This window comes from Anser brachyrhynchus, assembly GCF_964034855.1.
Source record: "Anser brachyrhynchus genome assembly, chromosome: 3".
Lineage (NCBI taxonomy): Eukaryota > Metazoa > Chordata > Aves > Anseriformes > Anatidae > Anser > Anser brachyrhynchus.
The window spans coordinates 41009133-41035191 of NC_137696.1; the positions used below are offsets into that span (position 1 = coordinate 41009133).

The 26059-nt window shown below is 39.6% G+C and overlaps 2 protein-coding genes across 6 annotated transcripts in view; one reads left to right on the plus strand and one right to left on the minus strand.

Moving 5' to 3' along the window:
- The first annotated feature begins 33 nt into the window (after positions 1-33).
- On the plus strand, positions 34-5538 carry NDUFAF7 (NADH:ubiquinone oxidoreductase complex assembly factor 7). 2 transcript variants are annotated; one of them, XM_080584349.1, is made up of 9 exons: positions 34-321; positions 405-479; positions 792-902; positions 1889-2099; positions 2586-2644; positions 3343-3456; positions 4268-4411; positions 4701-4874; positions 5245-5538. In XM_080584349.1, the coding sequence occupies exons 1-9, from the start codon at positions 76-78 to the stop codon at positions 5455-5457; spliced, it is 1347 nt and encodes a 448-aa protein (XP_080440475.1). In that variant the 5' UTR covers positions 34-75; the 3' UTR covers positions 5458-5538. The 2 variants fall into 2 exon arrangements, with proteins under 2 accessions (XP_080440475.1, XP_080440476.1); XM_080584350.1 differs by lacking the exon at positions 792-902 and having other exon boundaries at positions 61-321.
- A 654-nt stretch (positions 5539-6192) lies between these two features.
- PRKD3 (protein kinase D3) overlaps positions 6193-26059 on the minus strand; it is a 41238-nt gene continuing 21371 nt past the window's right edge. For all 4 annotated transcript variants that reach the window (XM_080584336.1, XM_080584335.1, XM_080584337.1 and 1 more), the window contains 12 exons: positions 25463-25646; positions 23740-23863; positions 21084-21161; positions 19141-19417; positions 16345-16397; positions 15895-15967; positions 12871-12977; positions 12124-12285; positions 11555-11653; positions 11155-11422; positions 10197-10282; positions 6193-9397 (listed from right to left, as the gene is read on the minus strand). In XM_080584336.1, the coding sequence (XP_080440462.1) occupies positions 9224-9397; positions 10197-10282; positions 11155-11422; positions 11555-11653; positions 12124-12285; positions 12871-12977; positions 15895-15967; positions 16345-16397; positions 19141-19417; positions 21084-21161; positions 23740-23863; positions 25463-25646 (1685 nt within the window). In that variant the 3' untranslated portion in view covers positions 6193-9223. The remainder of the gene's footprint in view (positions 9398-10196; positions 10283-11154; positions 11423-11554; positions 11654-12123; positions 12286-12870; positions 12978-15894; positions 15968-16344; positions 16398-19140; positions 19418-21083; positions 21162-23739; positions 23864-25462; positions 25647-26059) is intronic.

Here is a 26059-nt window from a genome sequence, read left to right on the forward strand (position 1 = left end):
ACGCGCGGCGCCTGCTTCCGGCGCGACGCGGGGCGGAACCGAGCCGAGCGGAGCCGGGGGCGGCCGCGCCCCGCCATGGTGCCGCTGTCACGGAGCCGCCCGCTCCTGGCTGCGGCTCTGGGGCTCGGCGGCCGCCGGCGGCTGCCCCGGAGCCGCGGCAGCGCGGCAGCGCTCCTCCCCCCCCCGGGCTCGGGCACGGCCCCGGCGGCGCGGCCGTGCTCGGGCGGCGGCGTGCTGCGGCACCTGCTGCTCAAGCTGCGGGCCACCGGGCCGCTGACGGTGGCCGAGTACATGCGGGAGGCGCTCACCAACCCCGGCCAGGTGCGGCGGGGCCGGGGCTCCGCGAGCGAGCCGGCGGGCGGCCCCGGCCCCGGCCCCGCGGCGCTCACCGCCTTCCCCCGCAGGGCTACTACGCGCGGCGCGGCGGCGTGGGCAGGGACTTCGTGACGGCGCCCGAGGTCAGCCAGGTGCTGGGCGAGGTGAGCGGCCGCCGGCGCCCGGCCGTGCGCGGGGGGGAGCCCGGTGCCTGCGTGGCCTCGGCGGGGACGGGTCGGGCACAGGCGGGCTGCGGCTGCGGCCAGAGGCGAACGGCCCTTGCGCCTCTCCGCCTGGTGCAGGGCTGCCGCCGGGCTCGCCGCGAGCGGCCGCCCCCTTTACAGCGAAAGGCGAGGGGGCCGAGTTGGGCGCCGCAGCGGCTTTCGCGGCCTGGCGTTTCCGAGGGAAAACAGCGCCCGCGTCACCGGCGGGCAGGGCGCGGAGCCGCCTCCCGCAGCGCGCCGTGTCCGTGTCAGTTGGTAGGGATATGGTGCCTCAGCGAGTGGATGGCCGCCGGCAGGCCCGCAGCGTTCCGGCTGGTGGAGCTGGGCCCGGGGACGGGCGCTCTCACTGACGACATACTGCGGGTAGGTGGAAACCAATCTCCCTGCTCTCTCTTCTGGCTTTGCTCCGTAGCTGCGCTGAAAGCTGAAGAAATGAGGTTTTGCTATGGGGGTTTAACGTTCCCTAGTGAGCCAGCTGTCGGATTTGCAGCGGGGAATCCCATTAAAATACACGCACGTCGCTGCTGCTCAGTGAAGAGACCGCGTTTCTCGCTGGCAGTAGAAGAGGGGCTGGTGTGTGCACGCTGCACAGGCACATGTGTAACGCTGCAATCACCCCTTGATAGAAAGGGCAGGAATATTCCAGCACAGATTCTTTATGGAAAGATCTCTTCCAAACTGGAACACCATTTAGGAGGGTGCTGCTGTGCCTAATTGGGAGGCCTTAGCGCAAGCAACAGCGCGGAGCAGGGAGGACGTGAGCGCAGGAGTGAAGTTGCACTCAGCTTCTCTGAGGCTTTCAGGGGCTTACTGCTTCTGAGTTAACCCTTCCTGCTCTATCACTTGTGCAGGGTTCCCTGGTAATTAAAATACTACTGATCCAAAAAACAAACTGCTAATGGGATTTAGTACTTCAGAAGCTTTGTTTTATTTATGTATGCTAATGAAAAATCCCCAATAACCATAGTGAAATAAGCAATAGTGAGCAGGTTTTGTTTAAACAGCATAAACAAACTGAACCATTTTTCTCCCTGTTAGCTCCCCTGCAGCTATTAGAAGAGCTACTCACTTTCAAGCTACTAACTAGCATTTCATGTCCTTATCGCTATATAATGCATGTTGTAGTTCTCCAACTTTTCTTAGAAACATAGCCACTTTCATTAAAATTAACAAATTTCCATTTTCCTTCTGGAAGAGCAAAACACAGTCCTTTCTGCTGAGACTATTTTACTGATGAGAGCTAACATTCTTCTATCTTCAATATAATGTGATTAAGGGTTAATTTGTAACCCTTTAAGACATACGTGCAGCCTGTGACTGTTCCTAATAGAACTCATCTGCCTTTGTAGGTCTTCAACCAGCTTGCCTCTTTACTTAGTAAATGTGATGTGTCTGTTCACCTGGTAGAAGTGAGTCCCAAACTCAGTGAGACCCAAGCACAGATGCTGACAGGAGGGAATGTGCAGTCAAACTCCGAGGACGAAGCTGCTTACATGAAAGGCATCAGCAAGACTGGAATTCCAATTTACTGGTACAGAGGCATTCAAGATGTACCACAGGGTAAGGAGCTTGAACATTTTGTTACAGCAATAGTGTCCTCCCTCCATTTGCAGTGTTTGATTAGTGTTCGTAATGTGTAGAAAACTAGTTTTACATATTAGCTCCTATGTCATGTATGAGTCTGAGACGGGATCTTGACTATGATTCTCGTAACTGAGAATCATAACTTCATTTTGGGATAGTTACCCAATTTCATGTAATTTTTTTTTTTTTCTTCTTTGCATGGGAAACCATGCAGTGGTTTTGTCTAAATAATGACCAAGGAGCTAATGTTGAGATACAGATTTAAGAAAATCATGCACTGGAAGCTGTAGCTAGCACCTCACGTGTTCCCTTTAATGTCTCCAAGCTGGGAATAATAGTAATTTCCCAATGACATTAACTAGCTTAACGCACTTAACATTATGAAAAAACATTTTAATTTTCAACTGGAAACTGCTATGGAAGCATTGGTAAGGTAATGCATTTATTTTAACCTTCCCACAGGTTACAGCTTTTACTTAGCACATGAGTTTCTGGATGCCCTGCCAATACATAAGTTTCAGGTACAGCAAGAGGAATACCGTAAATGTGACCATCAACTTAAAGGCCTTTGCAGAAGAACAGAATTATGGTGCCAAAGGGAACACGTGCATGGACTGTGGTGATAAAATATTTCTAAGCTTGGACAAATCAGAACTGAACCAAGCCTTATGTTAATTGTTCTTGAATACAAAAACCTTTTAGAAACCTAAAGACTTGTTTTTACCTACATAAGTAAACTTTTTTTTTCTATTTCCCTACACTACATTAATAAGGCTCCAATTTCAACATTATTCTATGTATCCCTGCTAACAAAGACAATGCACTGGATGGCTTTCATTTGAACAGCAATGTGAATAGCAAAATGAAGTCTAGATATGGTTCAAAGAACCTTTCAACTTCAATTTCATAATTACTTTATGAAAAGTTACTGATAGAATTATTTTGATAAGTTAACCAGTGCACTGTCAGTAGAAGAGGCAGCATTCTTCTCAACAGCATCATTTATTCGGTTTAATTAAATCTGTACTTAATAAATATTCAGATCCATTTCTACCGCAAGCATTTCTAAGGCAGTTTCTGGAATTAAATAGTAATGAGTAATTGTTAATAGCACATTATGTGCTTAAAACTTGAGAAAATGCTTGGCATGTTAGTCTAATCAAATAAGATTGTGTACCTACTAAGAGTGTAAAACGAGTACTCTGGGCTTATTAAACAGAGAACAGAGAAAGGCTGGCGTGAGGTGTTGGTTGATATAGATCCAGAGGCTCCTGACCAGCTGCGCTTTGTCCTGTCACCATCCAGTACCCCTGCAACAGAAAACTTTATTCAGGTAAGATTATACCTGTCAGTATTCATAATTTGATCATTAGTCTTTCAAGTCACATACTACCTGTCAGTTACTTGGACAGAACGAGGAGGCCTTTCCATCTGTTAACGAGTAAACAGTTAGTTTGTATTTTACAAAACTTCCAACAGCAATTCAACCTTGTGTGCTGTGAATATATAGCATGAAAATAAACTTGTACATCAAATTTACCACAGTCAGGGCTTAAGCAGACACTTTAGAGAGGCAGCAATCAGCAAAGAGTTCCGTGCTGCAGTTGTCACCTCACCATCTCAGTACCGGCCCTGCCTAAGCCAGGTTCTGAACCTGCTGCGTACACAGTCACTGAGTACACGTGCTATACTGATCTGTAATGGCAAGTGTCTAAGACTTCCTTTTTCTTCTAAAGTTCACTGGATTCTTAAATTTACAAAATGAAGTAATAGAGATTTAAACCACCTACAAGATTTTACACAGAAAGGCTTTTTTGAAGTGTGTGCATGGAAGAAGTGCTATTTTAATTCTTTCATTACGACAGTAATGAAGTTTCACCCAGTGCAGGTATTCTCACTTATTATAAAAACTCATTCCAGTTGACTCTGGGCTGTACAAGAGACGAAGGAAAGAGAGAACTCTGAAAGCACTAACGGGAAGTGGCCATTAGCAAAAACTAGCTCGGGCAATAGGTAGCCTGGAGTATACCCCTGGACCTCCATGCCCAAATAATGACAACAGTTCCAAGAAGTCAAGTGTGAAAAGTTCTTGCCCTGTACTTGTTTGCTAATGCAGGTGTTTTGATGTTTGAACTCTGCACTAGCCTGAAGAAACGAGAGACCACGTGGAAGTATGTCCCGAGGCCGGTGTCCTCATTCAGAGGCTTGCCTGTCGCATCGAAAAGGATGGCGGGGCCGCACTGATTGCTGATTATGGTCACGACGGAACCAAAACTGACACTTTCCGGGTAAAGCATTTTCCCTGAAGTACTGTGCTAAAACACTCAGTTATCTTCTCTGTCTCACTTGGATGGTTAAGTTCCTGTACAAGAAAGGTCTTGGGTGGACATAATCACAAAAAAAAAGTGTTATGCTGCAACCATGAAAGTGAGTAACGGGAATTCTCATTTCATCAGTACCCGCTGGGGTTTCTATCATATGGGAAGGGTAACTTGAGCCCGTGCTGCATTTACAGCTCTACTAGACCCGGCTTCGGTAGATAGGAGTACAGCTGAGTGTAATATTCCAATTTTTCAGGGTTTCCGGAATCACAAACTCCACGATGTGCTGAAAGCTCCAGGTACAGCAGACCTGACAGCAGATGTTGATTTCAGCTATCTTCGAAAGATGGCACAGGGAAAAATAGCCACGTTGGGCCCCATAAAACAACGGGAGTTTTTAAAGAACATGGGTGTTGACCTCCGAATGCAGGTACAAATAGTGTTTACAGGCATATAACACACTCCTAATCCACAAGCAATGCTCTTAAGCACAAAGAGAGCTTCTTTTAAAATCAGATTTCTGTTTAAAACTACTTGTAAGTCCAAGAAAGAGTTGCTTCTCCTAGCCCTAAGTTACTCTGGATCCCTCAACATGAATTTATCATACTATGTTTAGGAGTATTTAATGCAAAACTTGGCTACATACATCAATGCGTGAGTTCTGCCAGCAAGCTCACGAGTTTTACTGAACACTCGGGTACTGCTATACTAGCATAAAAGAAAGGATTCAATGAGAGATTGCAGGTACGAGGGAGTTTGTAGGAAAGCAGGAAGGGCTACAACCTACCTTTTTGTTTTAGGTGCTCTTGCAGAATTCACGTGACTCAGCAACTCGGGAGCAGTTACTCCACAGCTATGATATGCTGATGAACCCTAAGAAAATGGGAGACCGTTTTCATTTTTTTGCCTTGCTGCCTCATTACAGACTTACACACCCTCACAAGGAACGTAATCTGCAATCCAAGTCCCCCCTCCCACCTGTTGCTGGATTTGGTGAGCTCTTACTGAAGTAATTTCAATTGCAATACCAAAATGTCTAATAGTGGCAGCTTCCAGTAGCAACCTATTAAATAAAAAGAGTAAAAGAAATCAAATCCTGTGCATTTTTTGGTTTCACATATTAAAGCTTTTGCAATAATATAATCGGCACAGAACTAAGCATTTCGAGTTATCTTTGAACTGAAAGCATGTGAAATGTCACACTTTCTCCAGGCAGTTTTCCTACACTGATCTTTCACAAATGTGATAGGGAAATCACTACGCTTCAGGGCCTAGGGGCATTTTGGTAGGGCATGCTTTCAGGATACAGCTGATGCCAAACCGTACCTAGACACTGACCTACTTAAAGCAGTGCACGTAGAAATGAAAAACTCCACATGGGGAAATCGGTGTGCACAGAGGGGAGAATGAACATTTCATGGATCTCACCGTAGACCTAAGTGAAGTATTCACTGATGGACTCAAGTTAAAATTTGTCAGTGACAAATGTGATCTGAGACTAACTGTACTCAGGTGAGGTACTTGCTCAAAACAGCATGCCTTGATGCAACCGAAGATGCTTTTCTTAATGAATAGAACAGTAATAAGAAGCACGCATAAACAGTTTTGTTAGAAAGCACCTAACAGAATTCCCATAGCAGGGTATACACCTCATGCCAGACAGATCCCCAAACAAGTATGAAGAAATACTGACTTGAAGAACAGTTGATAGGAGAGGGAGTTCATGTAAATAAAGAGAACAAATATGATAGGGAAATAAATTTTATTTTCAAGCTTATCAGAGGATATTTACAAACAACGGGATGTATAAAAATATAAAAGTACTTGACAGTGTCCTTTTGAGGCTATAAAATTTTACATGAGCTTTTTTCTAGCATCATCATAGCACTATTGAATGAACGCAACTTAATTCATCTAGGGATAAGGATATTAGACACTATAACCTACTGCTGTCAAAGTTTGCAGTAAAGGTAGAAAAAAGGGAATAAAAAAGTCAGCTATTTTTATTCATCAGTGAAGAAAGTTTACTTCTAATGGGTATCTGATTTTTTGTGGTTCTTGTACTACTATAGCTTGTGGCTTCTATTGTCTGGCCCCATAAGTCTGCATATCTGCATATATTGTCAGGCAATCCACTCCAAAGGCCAACAGCTTTTTTTTTTTTTTTTAAATACAACGTAAGAATAAATAGCGCATATAACTTCTTGGAGCACAGAGCAGACTTCATGGGGAGAGACATCAGCCAGGCCTTTTATTTTTTTTTAATTGTACCCCCTTCTTCTGCATTGTGCTTTTCAAGCAACTGAGCTGGCTTTTCTCCTCCCTTAAAAAAAAAAGTAAGGAAAGAAAACCTGAAGTGACAGCTCAAGTTCAAAATCTGAAGCTTAAAACCAAACTGTATCTATGCTATTACAGTTGGGATGGAAGATCGCAATGGCTTCACTGAAATTTGGTCACTTGGGTGGTAACAGTTAAGAAAAAAACACTGCTTCCCGTGCCAACTGGGCCAATACTAGACTACCAACTTCATAGATGATTGTTCTGTCTCCACAGATAAAGAAAATAGTGCCTCTCTGAGAAGAATCAGTCCCAAAGCTTCACCTTAACGCAACGGCAAGGTTAAGGGACAAATTCTGCCCCTTTTGAATACCTTTATATTGCTCTGACAGCGTGACAGGGGAAGCACGACTCCCCAGTGCAGGAGTGGCACGGACCAGACTGCCATCAGGCAAGTCCCCTGCACAAACCTGAGAAAAACATGTGCTAGGAGAGAGGGTGGGACAGCAGGAAGGGTGGGAACACTCTGCCCACGGGCGGCTGTAGGAAACTGCTATGCAGGCTGCACCAGAAGTTATGTGCAAAGTTCGGTATATCCTAACAGGGAAACCAGGCTTCAGCTTTAATCAACTCAGACACATACAAAACGCGGTAGCAGTTAGATTAAGGGCAACCAGAAAAGGAACGGTAGGTTCAAGATGCAAACCTGCCCACAGGAACGTACTTCCGCAGCTGCCGCTGACTTTACTGCCAGTTCACTGACACTGCAAGCAGCTGCCAGCCCCAAAAGAACTCTAAAATGTTATGGGTATCTAACAGCTTAGAAGACATCTGCTCACCTACTTCCTTGCCTGAACAACAGTAGGGTGGAAAAAATACTCATCTACGTGCACAAAAAAAAAAATGTTAGGAGAGGAAGGAGCTACCCCAAGGTCTCCTACTGCCTGTGCAGTTCAAGCCTGTATCAGTATTTTAGAAAGTATTTTAAACCAAGCTCCAGTTAAGCAGCTTGGCGCATCAGGGATATGTACAGCCATCCAGCACCTTCCAGCAGCACAGATCAGTTGTTCCCACACAAAAGATTTCATTTTTTCCCACTTTTAAATAGGATGGGGAAAAAAATGAAAAACCTCTTCTATCTGCTTATCATCCAAGGCTTCAAAACCTCCTTGAAATACGATGAATTTTAACTGTCATACTCTCCTCCTAAGGAATCATTTCCAAAGAATATTGCTGCTTCCTCTCAATTGTGCCACAAAGTCCAGTAAGTGGTTGGGAATCCATCAAGTGAGGCATCTGCAAAAAAAACTGAATTAGAAGTTGGTTTTGGATTCTTCATTCAGCTCAGAACAACAGTGCTGAGCACGGTGAAGAGGACAGGAGGGGCTGCAGGTAAAGGTTGGAAGGCAGAGCCCTTTCCCTTACAGTCCAGCTGCCCTGGCAGAAGCAACAGGTAATTTTGTCACACCTAGGTTTTGAACAGAATTAAGATATAAGCTAGCAGGCTACAAACTACTCCTGATGCAAATCCAGGGAACCTTAAAAAAATTAGAAAAATACTAGAAAAATTTTAAATTTAGTTATTGAAAAACAATAGAAGAAAGCTGCATGTATTTTTCCCTATTTTTCCACATCCTTCTGCTAGAAACTTTTTCCAGAGTGAAAGGATATGCTACATCAAGTCTTGTGCTCTCTCTGCACTGCTTGTGTGGTTTTAAGGCAAAATGCCTTTGGTGTGCATCTATGACGTGCCAGCCTTGCGCAGCAACACGCTGTTGTGGCTTATTGCTCTGTTTTAACAGACAAAATAAAGGACTAGCACAGCTTTGATTGTCGTCTCTTTAGATTGTCAGTCAGCATTTCAAGAGGAATGTAAGAAGTTACAGGGTTTTCTTTTTTTTTTTTTTTGGTATCTGGAAAAAGTTCAGTTAGGGCAAAGACAGACATACATAACTGTCTTAACAGCAGCAAATTACTCCTTCATCTCTGAAGCCATATTCAACCCTAAACCACCATGTTCTGCTATTAGCCAAGGTATTCTGCACCGATTTCCTTTTACAACCTCTTTTCACAATGCACAGTCTAAGAAGTGGGAGATGTATCTAAGTAACAGAAAACAGTCCTCTATGGCCTACTAAATAGGGATTAGGAAACCATTACAAAATTCTTACTGTGTAGGCTACAAAAAAAAAAAGGAAAGACACGCAAACCATTCAATCTGTACACATTCCACTTTGGTAATGGCTTTGTAGCCATACAACTTGGTGTAATGTTACCCAACGGGGCTTATCCCACTGTCCAATAACTACTCAGAGTTTAAGTCAGAGATGGAGAAAAGCTTGTTGGGCGACAGTCTATCCCCACGTCAATGCGGGATCCTCTGAGGCTTTGTACACTGAGCTATGTGTACAACATTCAGAAAGAGCGACAGTTGTTCCAAAACTTATCTTCAGTTTCTGTCTGGAGTGTCCATCTGTGCTGGAATTTAGCAAAATGAATAAATCAAGGGTCTTCTTCCATGTCATCTGGATTAGGAGCCATAATAAAATGCTGGGGGTACTCAAGGTTGTGTTCATACGCATGTTCTTTCCAGCGTGCATCGTCACTCTCATGGGTAATGTAACGCTCTCCGATGCGTGTTTCAAATTCTCTGAGGTCAAGCCAAGTCTGATAATCCTAAGGAGTAAAAGATTCAAGGAAGCAGTTTAAGAAACGGAAGCCCTATTTTCCCAAAGATAAAAGTACAGAGACTAACTGCAGAATTTAATATAAATAACCACAAGATACAGCCAATAGGATCTGTTTAAATAAAGAGAGCATGTCAAAACAGAGTTCAAAATGAAATAGTCTAGTGTCCAAGGCCGTAAGACTAGAAATTTTGAAAACTCTTCGTAGCAAGACAGATACGTGAATTTTAAAATAAAACTAATGGTATACATACACATATATGAAGTGACACTATTTCCAGTACCGTTTGTACTCAACATTAATTAGATTTTCCCCTTAATATCTTTTTAAATTGTTTAATGTATTCTAAGTTATTTAATACATTCTATTTCAATTCTCTTCTAAAATGACTGCAAACTATAGCACACACTAGCTTGTGAATTTCCTTCAGCATGGAACAATGTTTTTCTCTATCCTGTTTTCAGTGGGGCTCCGTGCGTTCCTCACTGTCTGCGTTCAGAAGCAGCAGAAAAGTGAAAGTGTCTGTTAGCATCAGGCAGGGAGTAACAAGGAGAGGGGAGGGAGGGCAAGGAAGGGTGAACAGTTTTCCCCGAAAACAAAGCCATTAAGAAATGGGCACAATCCTGGAGCACAGAAAATATTAAGCTAAAAACAAAAATACTCAAGCCTCCATAGTTGTTTGTTAAGAAGCATTAGTAGAAATAGTTTTGATAAGCACTTGAAGGATTTAATCCAAAAATCGTTATTCACCCACTATAAGCATAGTGATAAAGGCAAATCATTTTACCTGTAACCACGGGTGACTAAGGGATTTGTCAACACTGAAACGTTTCCTCATCTTCACTTGAAGCAAATTGTTTATTAAATCAATGGCTGTCAAAGAGGAACAGAACAATTACGTTGTTTAACTACTAATCACATCTATCATCACTCACACGTTACAGTGAAAGTGAAGTGTGTGTGTGTCCTACTGAACTCTTAAAACAAATCAAGCTCCTGAATTTTATTTTTACCTTTGCTTATGTTAAACGAGACCACAAAATAAGGAATGGGGTAAGCTGGTTTTTGTTGCTGGCATTTTTCCCCCTTTGATGGAAACATTGAAAGCTTTTCAGAAGTGTCTAAACAAAGCTTGAGCATAATCCTATGTTCCAAAATTATGTAGGTACTTCCACTATTTGTATAATGATGTGTCTTTTTCACATCTACCTGTATTAATCATATATACATTAATAACAACAAAACTGGTATTAGAGAGGTCTGAAGACCAACTTTGTAAACTTCTAGATTGTCCAGATCTGACATTTATATCCAGGTTTTGCTTTGCTTACTAATGTACAATACTAAAACTCCAGATTCAACTTGGAACAATTTCCATAATTATATATTAGTTTAGATAAAGTATGTTTTACGTATTCACTGAAGACTCATGCAAGATTAAACTTTCCATTGGGATTTCTGGGTGGTTTTGGGTTATTGATCCAACTCCCCATGCATGCTATTAAGTTATTACATCATTTTTTCTTGCTAAATCTGTTGGCTCCTTCTCTGAATATGATCTAAAACATGGTATTTGACATTTTATCTTTCAGAAATGTATGCCAGCTTACATTTAGCCATTCAGGCATAGCCAGCAAAAACCAAACTATTAATAATTTTTGCACTCCTGTCTCAGTAAATCTTGTGGTTTAAGTATTTGAATGCATTGTCTACACATAAATATATAATAAAGTTAATTTCTTTACCTTCACTAGAAATTTCTTTCCAAGGATTTGGTGGGTACATAAATGCTGCATTTTGAATCTGATCATTTATATCCTCATCTTCATTAAATGGGAATGTACCACTAAGGCTCACATAGACAATTACTCCAACCGACCACATGTCCAGAGAGCGGTTGTAACCTTTACTCCTGAGCACTTCAGGGGCAAGATACGCAGGTGTCCCCACCACAGAGCGCCTGAAAGATTTTTCACCGATGATACGTGCAAAGCCAAAATCACACAGCTTTACCTGCAAAAGAAGTATATTTTAAACTGAGAAATCTCTGGCTGATCTCTGAAGTGTACTTCTACCCCCATCACATTCTCCCTCCCCCGCTAAAAAAAGTCAGGAAACAAGTATTTTTTTTTAATCTTCACTTACTTGAGGGAATGGCTCTGCTGATGCTAGTAGTACATTTTCTGGTTTTAAATCACAGTGCACAATATTCTTGAAGTGTAAATTCCTCAAAGCAACAAGTATCTTCGAAAAGGAAAGAATATTTTCAAAATAGAGCAATACAGTAATTTGTATCAACGCAGTATATACGGGTTAATTCTTGAAGACTGTGCAAGCACTATTTTTTCCACTCAATAGGCTGAAACTGATGTAGAAAAAAACGTGGAACTGATGGTTTTGTGTTGTGGTTTAACCCGCTGAAACATTTTGATTTTCTTTTAAAATTTGTTTTTCCCATCCCTATCTATCTTTTTGAATATTTTGAGTTTTGATGTGCATCTTTGGATACCCACAATGTTAAGCCTTAAGAAAGAAGGACAAAAAAATAGCATTCAAAGTTCTTTCCACATTTATTCAACTGCTGTTAGATATACAGCCCCCCTGTACTATCTCTTACATAACTACACAAAAACCCCTTCTCCAAACTCCATTCTCACATAATTTAAAAGACAAATCTAGCCTTTCCTCTCAAGGAAAAAAGACTGAATGCCAACCTGAGTGACCATGAACTTAGTTATTCGTTCTGGAAGTCGACTCTTCTCACTGGAAAGAATCATCTCTAGCATATCACCATGCAGCTTTTCCATCACAACAAAGACCCGTTCCGGGGTTTCAAACATACATTCCAGGTTCACGATCCCAGGGTGATGCAAATTCTAAAATAAAGTAGTAGAGGTACAGAACTAAAATAAAACAGCATGAAATATTCTGAATTACACAGAAATAACGTACCACAGATCAAGAAGTAGCTAAGTGGAGAGTTAGAAATGAAAAACAAAATATCAGAGGCAAGAAATTAGCTTGAAACATACACATCATCCCATGAAACATGCCACCTATCACTACTAAGACTAATTTATTTTAACACAAATTATCTATAATGATTAATTTTTAAAGTTGATACTCTCTGTAGTTTGACTGCAGGACATGCGAAAACAGCACTTAGACTGAGTGGCCGTTAGCAAAAAGACAAACATTTTCCTGTTGCCTGAAGGAAACAACATGGAGACAAACTACATGGCGTCAGTGGATTCCCCATATGCAGTAGATACCAACGCCAAGTTATCAACACTACCAAACGGTCACGAGTTCCCCCAATAATAAGATTGTCTCTTACAAAAAGACTAAGAAATCACATATACAGATTTAGATATCAATTTAGAGCACCTACATGCATTACAAAATCTTAGGAATAGCTGATTTGACCCGAACTCCAGAACGATACAAAAATATCTTGGTACCTGGAGAATGGCTACTTCATTACGAAGCTGACTTTCCTGCTTAGTTGGAAACCTCATCTTGTCAATGACCTTGATAGCTACATCTCTTCCAGTCTTCCTATGTTTTCCTGAATAGAAAGTCAATGTCAGACATCAAAAGGCAGAAACAATTCACAGCTATAAAACATTACAGCAAAAATTCCTTTCTGGAGAAACAGGTCTATTTTGTACAAATGTACAATATCACTATATTTGTATTTAAAACTGCAGCTGGTATGTGAGTAACCAGGAGCGATCAACCTCAATAGGAGGGCTGTAGATAAATTTAAACTGGTTACAATGCTGCTCTCAGATACACACATTGACGTTAGATGTATTAGTTGGAGGTTTTCCTTGTGCAAGGGACTCATATATTATGAAGTGCTACCTACTTGAGAATTTTTTCTCTCTTCTGTGTAAAAAAAAAAAAAAGTCTTCTCTGGTGGTTTCAGCAAATACCTTTATGGGCTCCACATGCAAAAAATTATACCTAATATTCTGCAGGAACTAGGGGTAATTATGTGCCATGAAGAAGAAAAGGTTAACACCCAGGAGGCGGTCTGTTGTCACCAAAAAGCTCTGGAAGTTTACAGTTTAACTAAAGCGCTGATAATGCCGATAGTATCCCTGCTGCAGCCTGCATCAGCTAAATAAGAAACATCCTGCAATATACATGATGTTTCAAGGGCTATCTGGGTAGCTGTAAATGCTCACTCAGCTTCCCCATAACTACTAAAACCGTTTTCTCTCACATTCGAATCAGAGAGGTTAATGGGAACACGCAGTGAAAGACCTTGATAATTTAATACTACACTAATACAGATAAAGTGAACCTGTACCAAGGAAAAAGAAAGCAGTTATCTGCGCAGTGAAAGGTCTGGAGGCCATTTTAGAAGCGATGATGCACACGGCTACAGCACAAGGCAGTACAGGGGACTGATTCTACCATCACAGCCAGGGGCAGGACTTTGGAGAGCCTGGTGATGCCTCACCACTGACCCTGACAGGCCTCACCTGCTGCTCTGCAGTCAGTACTGGTGGCCAGGGCTTAGGCAGGGCAGAGGAGCTGCTCCTGAAGGCTGCTGCATGGAGCAGCTCACGTTCCTACCTTAAAGGTCATCATGAGTAAAGGCTTAAAATCAGGCTCATCTCCACTGGAGGAAGTGAGGCAGTAATGGAGACATCACTCAAGGACCAGAAGGGTTAACAAGGTTACCAAACAGAAATAGCAGAAATACCATCAGAAGACAAACACAAGGTTGCAAGAGAACATAAAACAAGAACACTAAACTAACAACACACTTAGCTACAGAAGCTAAAAGAACATGAAGAAAGATTAACAGAAAGGCAGCCTGAAAATTCCTTTTCTGATGTCAAACTACCTTTTAGGGGAGAGTTTAACATCAGTTAGAAACTGCCAAAAATTTTTCCCCCCGTAAGTCTCCATTTTTCAGACCTTTCAAAATGAACTTAAATAGAAAAAGCAGAGGGAAACTATTCTCACAAGAAGAAACACCAGTTGTATGTTAGCATCCTACAATTTTTTGACTTACAGTTTGTAAAAGTGCAATGTTTGTCCAGAAGAGGATGGGGTGAGGGGGAAAACAACAATGGAAGCAACTTAATGTTACTTTTGTATTTCTTCCAACGACAGATTTTGTTATTATTATTTCAGTAATTTTATAAAGGTGGGGAGAAGACAATGCTAAGTTACCAGATGCAGTTTCCCCAAACAGCAGCAACAGTTAAGCGCTGTGGAGAGCCAGAAAAAAAAAAAGATCATATTCCCTTTTCTTGCTCTTTCAGCTTGTGATTGTATCTTAAGAAACTGAGTGTGTGCACGTCCTGTATGTTTTGAGACATCATTAAGTGAAAAAGATTGAAAATGATAAAAGCTTTTTATATAAGTATTTATGTATGTCATTTCATTGAATCATGAAAAACACCAAGCTGAGGTTTATCTAAAATGCAGTTTAGGAAGTATATATAGAGGTAAAAGGAAAGCATTAAACTACCCTTTGCATTTATGTACATTCTATTCATAAGAAAAGAAGCATAAATCAATTCACAATATGTTCTAGGAAATCCAAGGTGGGGCACAGGGGGAACATGGCCTCTCAAGAATGATGTAAACTAGACCCTCAAATTGCATTTCCATCAAACAGTACTAAAGTAATAGAAAAAAGTATTTAACTACAATATTGTCTCACAGAAAAATCATAGCCACAATATTTCCTGACTAGAAAGACAACATGATAGAAACAGAAAGTTTCCCACTTTTAAATCATTAGTTGTCCTTTTTTATTCCTTTACAGATTTATAGTTTGTGGTTTTCTCAACATTAGAGATGCAATATATGGTATTTATATAAAAAAAATAAGAAATAGAGTTCACACAACGTATTTCTTATATTTCTTCTTGTCATGCTTATACACTGTAAACACATTATATGTTGCAATGGGAAGTTTTAAACAAAAAAGTGATAAAACTACATAAAAAGTCTAAAGCTGAAAACTCTTGACAAAGAATTCCTCCGTTTTTTCCTGCTGACAAAAATTTGTATAAAACTGTCTGCATAAAGTACTGTGAAAAGCACAAACTAAAGCATGTTTTTCTAATTGCTGTCTTCTACTTTTCTCAGATATCTATAAAAATAATAGCCTCAACAGCCTCAATAGCTCAACAGCCTCTTTAAATACATGACTTCTTACACAGTATAATACAGCCAACACAGGCTGAATTCAGACTTGAGATTGCTTTTTAAATGTGGTCAAAACACAAAAATCCTAAACTGATTTTGATGCAATACAAAACTCTAAATACAAAAAAAAACTAACAAATACTATAAATAAAACCTCAAAGACTAAACCACAGTAACACAAACAAAACTTTTAACAATATAAACTTCACCTAGGCATTCTAGATACAGCTAAGCAAATATGAAAATTTTTATCAAGCAGTCACTCTACCTTAAGTAAATGCATAATGAAATGTAATATAATTTACCTCCATATACTATACCAAACTGACCGGAACCCAGCACTTCATCAGCAAATATTTGGTACACAGAGCTGATATCCTAAGGCATGAGAAGAAGAAATCACAAGTATCAGGCATAATCAAAGCGTTCACGAGCATATTACTTAGTACTGGCTAAGCTGTTCTTAAGTTTTACATCAAATTACATAAAGGGTACCATCATTACCCCGAATAGAGTGGAAAAAAAAGAAGAAACTTTCCTGGAGTGGTTCCATTTAACCACACTATATACAGGGACATATATTACAACCAACCAGCTGTGCTAGGTAAGTAGATTACTTCGCATTAGGTATATAATACAGACTTCTGTAGCTGTAATACCCTGGGGTGTTGCTTCCTCCTTCAGATACTATTATCAATTACTTTAAAATACCCATGTAAATGAACACCATTATTATTACAAAGCATATGACTCACCACATTCTCCTGGACCTGGCAATTTGAAACAGAGATGCTTAGGGATAACTCTTCTGTAATAAAAAAGATATAACAAAATAAGAAAAGTTAGGCTTTTGATAGTAAGAAGGGAAAAAAAAAAAAAGACCTTTATTGCCTTCTAACCCAGTCATAGTGAAAGGATTTTTACTGATGTTTTGCAAAAACATCATACTTGGAAGCTCAAATTTCACACATTGATTGGATGAACAACCCCGGGAATTTAGCTGGGATTAACTGTTCGTTCCTGTCATATCAATGATTATAGAAACAGTATGAGTGTGTACAAAATACAGAGCTGAAGAATCAAAAGCAATAGTGATGTGGCAATCATATCAGAATTCAATAAACTACTAAGAATTTTGGTAGTAATACAGAAAAATATAAGTAAGAGGACCAAGTAGATCCTTTGTAGTCAAATAAATGTGGTTACAGATTTTCTATAGCTTTAAGAATTAATGTATAAGAAAAGGAAATAAATCAAGCAAAACAAGTAACAGAAGACTTGATAATTTAGGAAAAAAAACAGTAAAACCCACAATGTAAGCAAAGTATTTCATGGATAAACTACAGAAGCCTTTCAATCCTGGGAATATCTTGGAAGTATAACTTGCAAGTAAAAGCATCAGAAAAAGATGTACAATTTCTTTTCAGCCTGCAACTGATGTTGACAAAATTTTCATTCCAGGAATAACATTAGGATGCACAGACAAGAAGAGATGCATGAAGGCAGAAAGAACCTTTTTCCTTTGACTTCAAGATAGAGGTCAAGCATCTCAGAAAATGGATACCTACTACTTAGAATGTTAATTTCCCAAAAAAAAAAAAAAGAAAAAAAGCACAACTTCACATATGAGGTGAATACAGAATATACTACAGATTTAGTAGTACTTTGAAAAGAATCTTTATCACCCTAAGAAGAGCTTTGTGCTTTAGAAACACTATTTCAGAGAACAAAAAAAAAATGTATCTGATTTTTGTCACCTGTACCTTATCTCAAAGAAGGAATTTACAGACTTAAGACAGCAACAAATAGTAGTTCTCAAAGGCACTCTGAACACTGCATCTGAAATACTGATTGGAATTACAGCTGTGCATATGTCTAGTGATTACTGCCCTCTATTTTGAAGATGGTCAAGTCTGTATTGTAATAACAACACAGAGCACAAGGGAAAACAAAGAAACAAAAAAACATGAAGGCATATTAAAAAGTTACTAAGGTCAAATTGCAGCAAGGTTGAAACAAGTCAGCTATAAAAAAATGAAGATACGGTTCTTGAAACTGTTTAAGAGAACATGCTGAACCCTTCTGCACAAATGGTTACAGAACACAAAATACCTGCTTCCTCACTTTCAGTAAAGATTAATTTACTCCAAGCTAGTTTTTCAAAGTGTCCAAAACGCACATGAGTAAGGACTGAAATGCTGACATTTCTGAAGAAAACAGTAATGCCAGAATTCAGCATGAAATTTATACCACGTAATAGCTGACTGAACTGTTCCTCTGCCTTTAATCTCCCTGCTCCCATTTCAGCTCAGAAACATTCTATAAAGCAACATACTATCCCAAACACCAGGTAAAGGGTCAGAAAGGATTCTTTCTAATGGGTCAGACTGGAAGAGTATCCTCATTTCTAATTACTTGCTGGCTAGAACATGGTATAAATTGACTATCTCATGCCTCATGGATATTTTGACACTACAAATTGCAACTGTGTTTGCAAGTCTCTCATCAACAGTAAGCTTTAGGTTTTAAAGAACAGGTATACATGTGTTTGAAAGTAATATTTTCTTATCAGAAGTGGCATTTCACGTAAGTCCACGGACTGTTTGAGATACCTTCTTACAAATGTTTCTTCACAATAATTAAATAGAAATACCAGGACTACCATTTCATAGTTTACCACTGCAGACCATGGTTGCGTTTTAAAAAGTGCCTTTACCTAAGATTACCTTTCACATGCTCTTAACTGTTGCTGATGCAGAATGAGATACCAGAGACAGCAAAACTAATCTCAGGATCTCCAGAAAAAAAAAATATATCACCAAAAGGAGATTAAGGAGTAGGTGGAAGTTGAAAGGAAACTAAGGAATGAAAGCATAAATGCCTGTACAGAACACGCATGAATGTTGTTGCATGGAACAAGGAGATGTCTGAAGAGAAAGAGCACAGTGTGTGCTTCATGGAGCCTTGATAATGAATGTGATCCTGCGCCAGAGAAAAAGGGTAGCAGGGGCACAATATGAAGATTTTTTTTTTAAACTAGTACCCACAGCTCAGCATAAGTTCTTTCCATCACTCGCGGTATTTACAGTTCAGCACTAACTCCTTTCCTTCTCCTTAGCTACAGACATTTTGCAATTTTATTTTTTAAATATAGGTGACAATATCAAATAGCATCCAATTTATACATATATATAATCTGAAATAAATATACGTATGGAAGTTTATATTAGAAATATCTAAACTATAGTCCCTTTTTACAACCAGCAACTACGTGTGAACTCTCAATGCTCCTGTGATAAAGGTTTTGTAATGTGCATTCATAGGAGAAATCCGATTCTTAACTACTACTCGCTGCTACAACAGATAAGAGATTTGCCCATATACCCTCCGCAAACCTGAGTGTCACTTCTTAGAAACTGGTGGAAGATTATGGACCCAATTCAGCAGAGAATAGCCAAAAATATTCCATTCTTCATAAGAACTTTTCTGAAAAGGAATCTGTAATTTACAGCTTCAGAATATGAGTAATAGTGCCTTGTCTGCCTGCTTACTGTGATCTTTTCCTTGTCCTGCAGCAGTGCAAACGCTAGCTTGAGGAGTGACTGGCATCAAAGCCTGACGAATGGCTTTCTCCCAGCCCTGAGCTACGTCAAGTCCAACTCCGGTGGCAGCAAGAACAGGACTGTGATGACTGCTGCCATTGTTCTCGCCAACAAAGTACACCATCGTGTCAGTGATGATCTCAAAACAGTATGGGTTGCTGCCCTGCACCACGTTTGAAAAATCTCGAGGCTGAGTCACCTGGAGAATTTCTGAAAGTGGAATCTCCTGAAGAAAAATATTAAAGATTAAAAAAAAAAATGAAAATGCATATAATACTTAAATACACTGATGTTCAGAACTTAAAGTGTTTGCAGACAAATCAAAGCGCATGCATGAAAATGCCAAAACCAAAAAAAAAAAAACCACAAGCTTTGTAACTAATGTCAAACTGTGGACAACCACTACCCACCCAGAGCTTTCTGAATTCCTGTATACATGCCTAGAGAGACTGTCAGCCCCACCACAGTTCCTTCCATACAGTCACCATTCTCTTCATAACCTGCATTTATATTCAGCATGACACACTCCACCCCTGGCATACGAGCGATGCTCAACTACAGAGTGACTATTTCCCACCCCCTATAGTTTATACAGCTTATCTAGAGAAGAACATGACAGGGAAAAAAGTGAAACAAGACAACATTAGGAAGAGGATGTGGTTATGTAAGCTAGCCAAAAAGCACTGCTTCATGTATCTGAATCATTTTGGGTAAAGATTCTGTTTCATATAGATCTTAACTTCTTTCAGCTCCTCTACCTCGCCAGCTTAAGATCATGGTACGAAGCAGTACAGAGAACAGATCTGCAGGAAAAAACGGTTGTAAGTTGACACTAGTTGGAGAAGGACATTCCACATGTTTGGAAAGGCGTAGAGGTGCACGTCACTTGCAAGAGTAGTGAACAAGCGGGTGAACACCAGGCTGGCATTATGGGGTTAAAAGACAGCAGCTGATTCAGATGAAGAGCAAATAAACATAGAGGTAACAACTGAATTTTCTAACAGCAAAGACAAATAATCTGATATTCAAGCAGTAAAAAAGGGGGGCAAAGGGGCAAGTCAAAGGACTAAAAGCAGAGACAGGACGGAGCAATAAGCAAGGAACATATTTTACCAGCTGTGTTTTGAACGCACAGGGCAATACAAGTATCAGGGAGGTCTGAGAAGAAGAGACTGCATTGGTCAAGATAGGGATGAAAAGGATCTGGGCAAGTTTAGCTGGGCGTACAGAGAAAAGGCTTGATCTTAGAGATGTTATAAGGGAAGAAGCTGCAAGATTTGGACCCCCACCTAAAGGTGTAAGACAAGAAAGGGAAAAATCCTGTTTACACATTTCAAGACATTTTCTGAATATTCCACCACTGAACACATTAACATATTAGCAATATAACATACTCATTGCTCAGCTTCATTTATGCCAGGCTGCACAGTAGATTTTCCTCTAAATCTTACTTGTAACTTTCAATTGTACAGTTGGGAATTTCATTTTGGGAACCAGGAAATAAAATAGTTAAGCATGCAAACTTTCACACACTTCTTACAGAATGCAAAAATCCTAGCCTTTAAGTAGACTCATAGCCAAACACATTGCCTAGTAATTGTGAAGAAAGCTCAATATGCAAGGCAATTCAGGAGAACAGAACATGTAAAACGTAAGAAGAGACATACTCAAGAGGATTAAAACAGGAGCTGCAAGCAGCTTCAGAGAGTTAGTCTTGGTCCTTCCCACTTACAAGCTTTGGCCAAAATTTGACCTGTCACAGTTTTGATTAAAAAAAAAGATGAGGAAAATTGAGATAATACTTATTATACTATTCACTAGGACATATTTCAAGTCCATAAAGCACCTGGAGTAAATCAAGTGCAACACAGTTATTACTCATCATTAAGTACCTTGTAATATTTTGTTCCAGATTCATTTTGAAACAGGGTGAGGCATTTGCTGTCCAGTCTCCAGTAATGTCTTTTTCTCTACAAAATGCACAGTACAAAAAGGAATAAATCACTGACAGGACTTCATTTATCCAATTATTTAAACTAGAAATGCTTTAAACAACTACGATAATCAAGTAAAGTTAATCTACAGTTGCATCTTAGGCTAGATACATGAAAAATACTTTGGAAATGCAGTTTTTTATGATTATTTTTTAAAACTCAAGAAGAGGCTCACAGAAATATTTCCACAAACCAGAAAAATATAACTTACCTTACTGTGACAGTGGTGACAACAGTTGTTATCTCCTACAGGAAACACCTACCTACACAGGTTTCACTCCAGGTGTATGTACTCACAAAACCTCCATTATTTTCATTTAGTAACAATTATGGGAGCCATGCTTTCTCCTTCCATGCCCTCACAACATCATCTCATGGGTTTAAGGACTGAGCAAGCCTACTAAGTCCTTAATTGTTTTGTCAACACAAAATTCTAGAAGGTCAAAAGTGCACAGTGGCAAGAAAGACAGATTACAAGACTCAGGTGGACAAAATATCTTGGGGGAAAAAATAAAACAAAAATCAAGACAGACTAAAATAGCCATTTTTTAGAAGTCTCCATCAACGAGAAGTACCTTCTCCACAAAAAAAAGCAATATGCTTAATTTGATGCACATAACTGTCCAATAACCTTAAGCATAGGAACATTCCTCAAAACAGAAAAGCATGTGAAAGCTAATGTGGCCATATGGATCTAACTTACTTTGCTTGCACCATGCTCATATAGTTAAAAACATTTTTTTCTGCAAGAAAAATCAAAGACCCCTAGCTCTGGCCTACAATTACAACACTTAGAAACTTTATACCCTCATTAATACCAAATGCAGAGCTTAAATCATGGTGAAGCTAACAGCACTCGTAGGAGTTCAGCCAAAACTTGGAGATGAACAGAACCCAATGGAATTCCAAGCCAGCACTGAATAGAAGCCAGGTGAAAGTATAAGGGCGAACCCATTCTTTTGACATATATGGGTTTTTTTTTTGAAACATTAGTCAGGGAAGACGTGGGGAGAAGAACGCTTATGGAACAGGTTGGTAAAATGAACATCTTTGGAACCGATGGAAAGCTAAAGTCATTTCAGAAATAAGAAATAGTCTAACATTGCTGAGAGCAGAGTGACCAATGAAAATAGCTGATGTTGTAATGCTTAATACAAAAGCTTCCTCCCATTAGGAAGCTCTCTCAAATCTTGCTTGGCTGAAGGTACCTTGCTTTGGAACAGAATACTCTATTTCATTTGCACCGCCTTTTTGGTAGATATCACCTAGGTTGCAGCCAAATGGACAGATGAAAAATATCAAACTAAGGTAAGGTGTACAATCTGATCACTGAATCCACGGAAAAAATGTACTGACTGTACTGAAAGATGAAATCAGATCTGAATATCACGTCTACCCTGAATACTGTTAGAGCTAATCATCTTCTGTCTACCACCTGACCCTAATTTCATAGCCAGCTGACAATTGTGCTTATTAAGGAGGCTGGGCTGAAATATGGTAGATATTTACTTTGATTTGTGATAAATACACCTGGTTATTAGAAAACTGTACTTTAAAGACTTGGTTTGTAAGGCAGCTTTTGACAGACCACTTATGGTGGTCTGTTTAGTTGACAACCAAAACAAGTAAAAATACTGCAGTAACCTGAGCTGACTAGTATCACACCTTTAAGCTTGATTTCAACATAACTGAAATAAACCTTGCCTCTCTAAATTCCTGAAGTCCCCTTCTGTCAGACTCCTGCACAGAGACAAAGAATACAAGGGTGTTGATGCTCCTTTTCATGAACAGTTTCAATGTGACAAACTGGGTGTCATGAGCTCTGGGAACTTCTTGACTTCGTATTTTTCTTTCAACTACTGAGATGAATAGATTCACTCTCTCCCATTAGACAACCAGCTACTCTTCCTTATCTTCCTCCTTAATACACAAGAACAAGGAACTTGCCGAAGAAGGTTTAAGTAAGAGATCATTACTGGTAGCGCTGCAAACCAACACAGTCCTTGTGGAAGGTGCTTGCATACCCAAGGGTATGCAGCCAAGCCACAGATCTAACATGAAGAGAAATAGCAGGCTGCGGGAGGAAATGGTGTTCAATAATGCTTACTTTTAAATAGAACTAATGCTAGAGGAATGAAGGGCTTCCATATCTACATATTACATTTACTCAATACCTTGATCATTAGAATACGGTTAACTGTTTCAGCACTCGTCATTTTATAACAATTTTCACCTTTTCATATAATTGAAAAAACTTCCAAACAGAAAGAAGGTGTAAGTAAACAAATTATTCCAGTTTTGGGAAAGCTGAAATCTTAAAGATGCTATTCATTTGAGACAGTTCAGAGATGCTTCTCTTTCTAAAACGTAAAGTACTTCTGAATCACCACATGAAGGATTGTGAATAAACTACAGGTGCACCAGAATTCTTTATAATGACCATAATTGCTAAATTATGTCAGATGATACCGCAAATCAGTATATCTAGATAAATAAAATACACTGGTTTAGAGAAATAATTGAAGTTAATATAGGAAGAATCAAAGTCACTGACCAGATTGTCTCTACTAGTATAGTGGACCATCCATCCTTCCTTCACCATTGTACTGCTCTTCCTCTTTGTATGCTTGATGGACTGTACAACCCTCATGAGAGGAATATTATTGCTTGTTGAGGGACTAAAAAGAAGAACAGTTAATATTTAAATTAAAATACAACAGTACTGCAATTATAACGGTACTTGAACTATTGGCTAAATGTATAAAACAGGCACCTTCTCTTCCCAACTTACTTCATTGATAGATGAAATTGATATGAAATCTGAGCTCCCACTGGCTGTCCAAATGCAAGTATTGCAGTACTTAAGTGACATTACAGAAAGACAAAAAGAAGCACAGTGGAATAGGGATGACCACAGAAATCATCCTCTCAAAACAATTAACTGACCACTTCATTCTTAGCCCAACATAAAAATGATTAACACTGGCATTGTTATTACTTTCTCTTGCCTACATCAACTATATTATTTCATAATATTACACTAATAAAGTACAGTTTCACTTTATGAAAACAAACAGAAGTGCGTTAATTCAAATCATACTAGAAAATTTTATCAATGTTCATTAACTTTCCTGCAGACAAGTATATGACAGCCTAACATTTTGAGTCATTAGTTAAACAACAGGTTTTGATAGCATTCAGAGTGGAACGTACCACCACATTGCCTGCTTAGCACCACAGCTCCTACATGTGGTGCTAGCAGAAAGCTTTGCAATCACATAAAATCATAAGACAAATTCCAAACCAAAACATAAGAATGCTTTAAGATGGCACACAGTTATACAGTACAAGTGGATGCCACAAGATGCTGAACATGCTGAAAACTTGAATTGCTTCAGATGCAGTTAGAATTACACGGAAAAATCCTACCTAGAGGTGGAACACAAAAAAAGATGCTACTTTCAACTCAGGAAGTCCTTGAGCTATAAATCACTGAAAACTGGAAAGGTATCATTACGTGTGCTTCCTGTTCTTATGCTCTTCCTTATGTATTTCTTATGAGACACTGGGCTAAAATGACCTTTGTTTGGCCTACTACAACCACTCTTCAGTTTTTAAGAATGACTTAAGAAAATCAGGATGACACTATTCAGAATAAGAAGTTTCCCAGTGACATGGTAGAATCCACATCACTGGAGGTTTTCAAAATGCGATTGGATAGGGTGCTAGATAATCTCATCTAGGTTCTCTTCCTCCCCCCCCCAAAAAAAAAGGTTGGACCTGATGATCTTTCAAGGTCCCTTCCAACCTGAGCTGTTCTATGATTTTATGAGAACACAGAAAGTAAAGAGGCCAAACTTGATCAAAGGAACTATCACTGGTAGTGTTCACAGGCAGGCTGGACAGGGCTTTGAGCAACCCTATCTGGGGAAGATGTCTCTAGACCCCCCTAGGCTGAAGTCATGAAGATCTTAGTCATGTCTTAGCCTTAAGACATGAGTTAGCCTAAGGCATACATTTTACCATGCTTTAATAAGCTGGCTTATTTCTTGAATATCAGTCATAGTATGGTACTTTCCCAGTTAGAAAAGACTACATTATTTATTTTTCAGATTTACTTGGGACAGGATAACTTTACAAAGCAGTTTCAAGTAAAAAAAAAAGAAAACAAACATTAAGCAGTACAGCTGGACTACTCGGAAATGTTTTATTCAAAGTTTTACTTTGAATATTGAGGAAAGTGCATCCAGAGCACTGAAATCCACTTTATGACTTACCTGATGGTTTTGACAGCTTCCTCATCTTTGTCTCCATCGAGGTCAGATGGATCCATAAAGAAGATTTTGTCCTCTGGAGGAGAGGGCTCCTCAGTATCATCAAGACCCCGACTACCATCACTGTTCATTTCACTGCTATCAACCTCCATTGGCATGTCCAAATCCTGGCCTGGGCTAGCAGGTTCTAGAAGCAATACAGGATTCAGATATTATTTCAAATGTACAATTAAAAAAAATCATCTTCTCCAGTTCCTATTTATGCAAGTAAACATAATAGTACAATATGAATATACAAAATCCTCAAGTTTTTGCTAAATGATACAGAACGTTGTATGTTCTGTATGTAAATGATAATGAACGTTGTCAATTTGCTTTTGCTTAATATCAGGGCAAGAGAAAGCCAACCAAAACAACAGCCATATTGAAAGAATCTTAGCAAAAACCTTAATGTCTACATCCACATCTCACTAAGTAATTCTGTTCCACAAGTGATTGGTACAAAGTGACCTCTTCATGGCTAAAGACGATCCATGCAACTAATGCCTATGCAGATCAAATTCTTCATCAACAGAAACTCTACTCTTGCTGCCCTTGTAG

Coding starts and splice junctions, on each gene's coding strand:
- NDUFAF7 (XM_080584349.1), top strand. CDS start 76: ATGGTGCCGCTGTCACGGAGCCGCCCGCTCCTGGCTGCGGCTCTGGGG. Junction 322..404: donor CGCTCACCAACCCCGGCCAG/GTGCGGCGGGGC, acceptor CTTCCCCCGCAG/GGCTACTACGCGCGGCGCGG. Junction 4,412..4,700: donor CCAAAACTGACACTTTCCGG/GTAAAGCATTTT, acceptor CCAATTTTTCAG/GGTTTCCGGAATCACAAACT.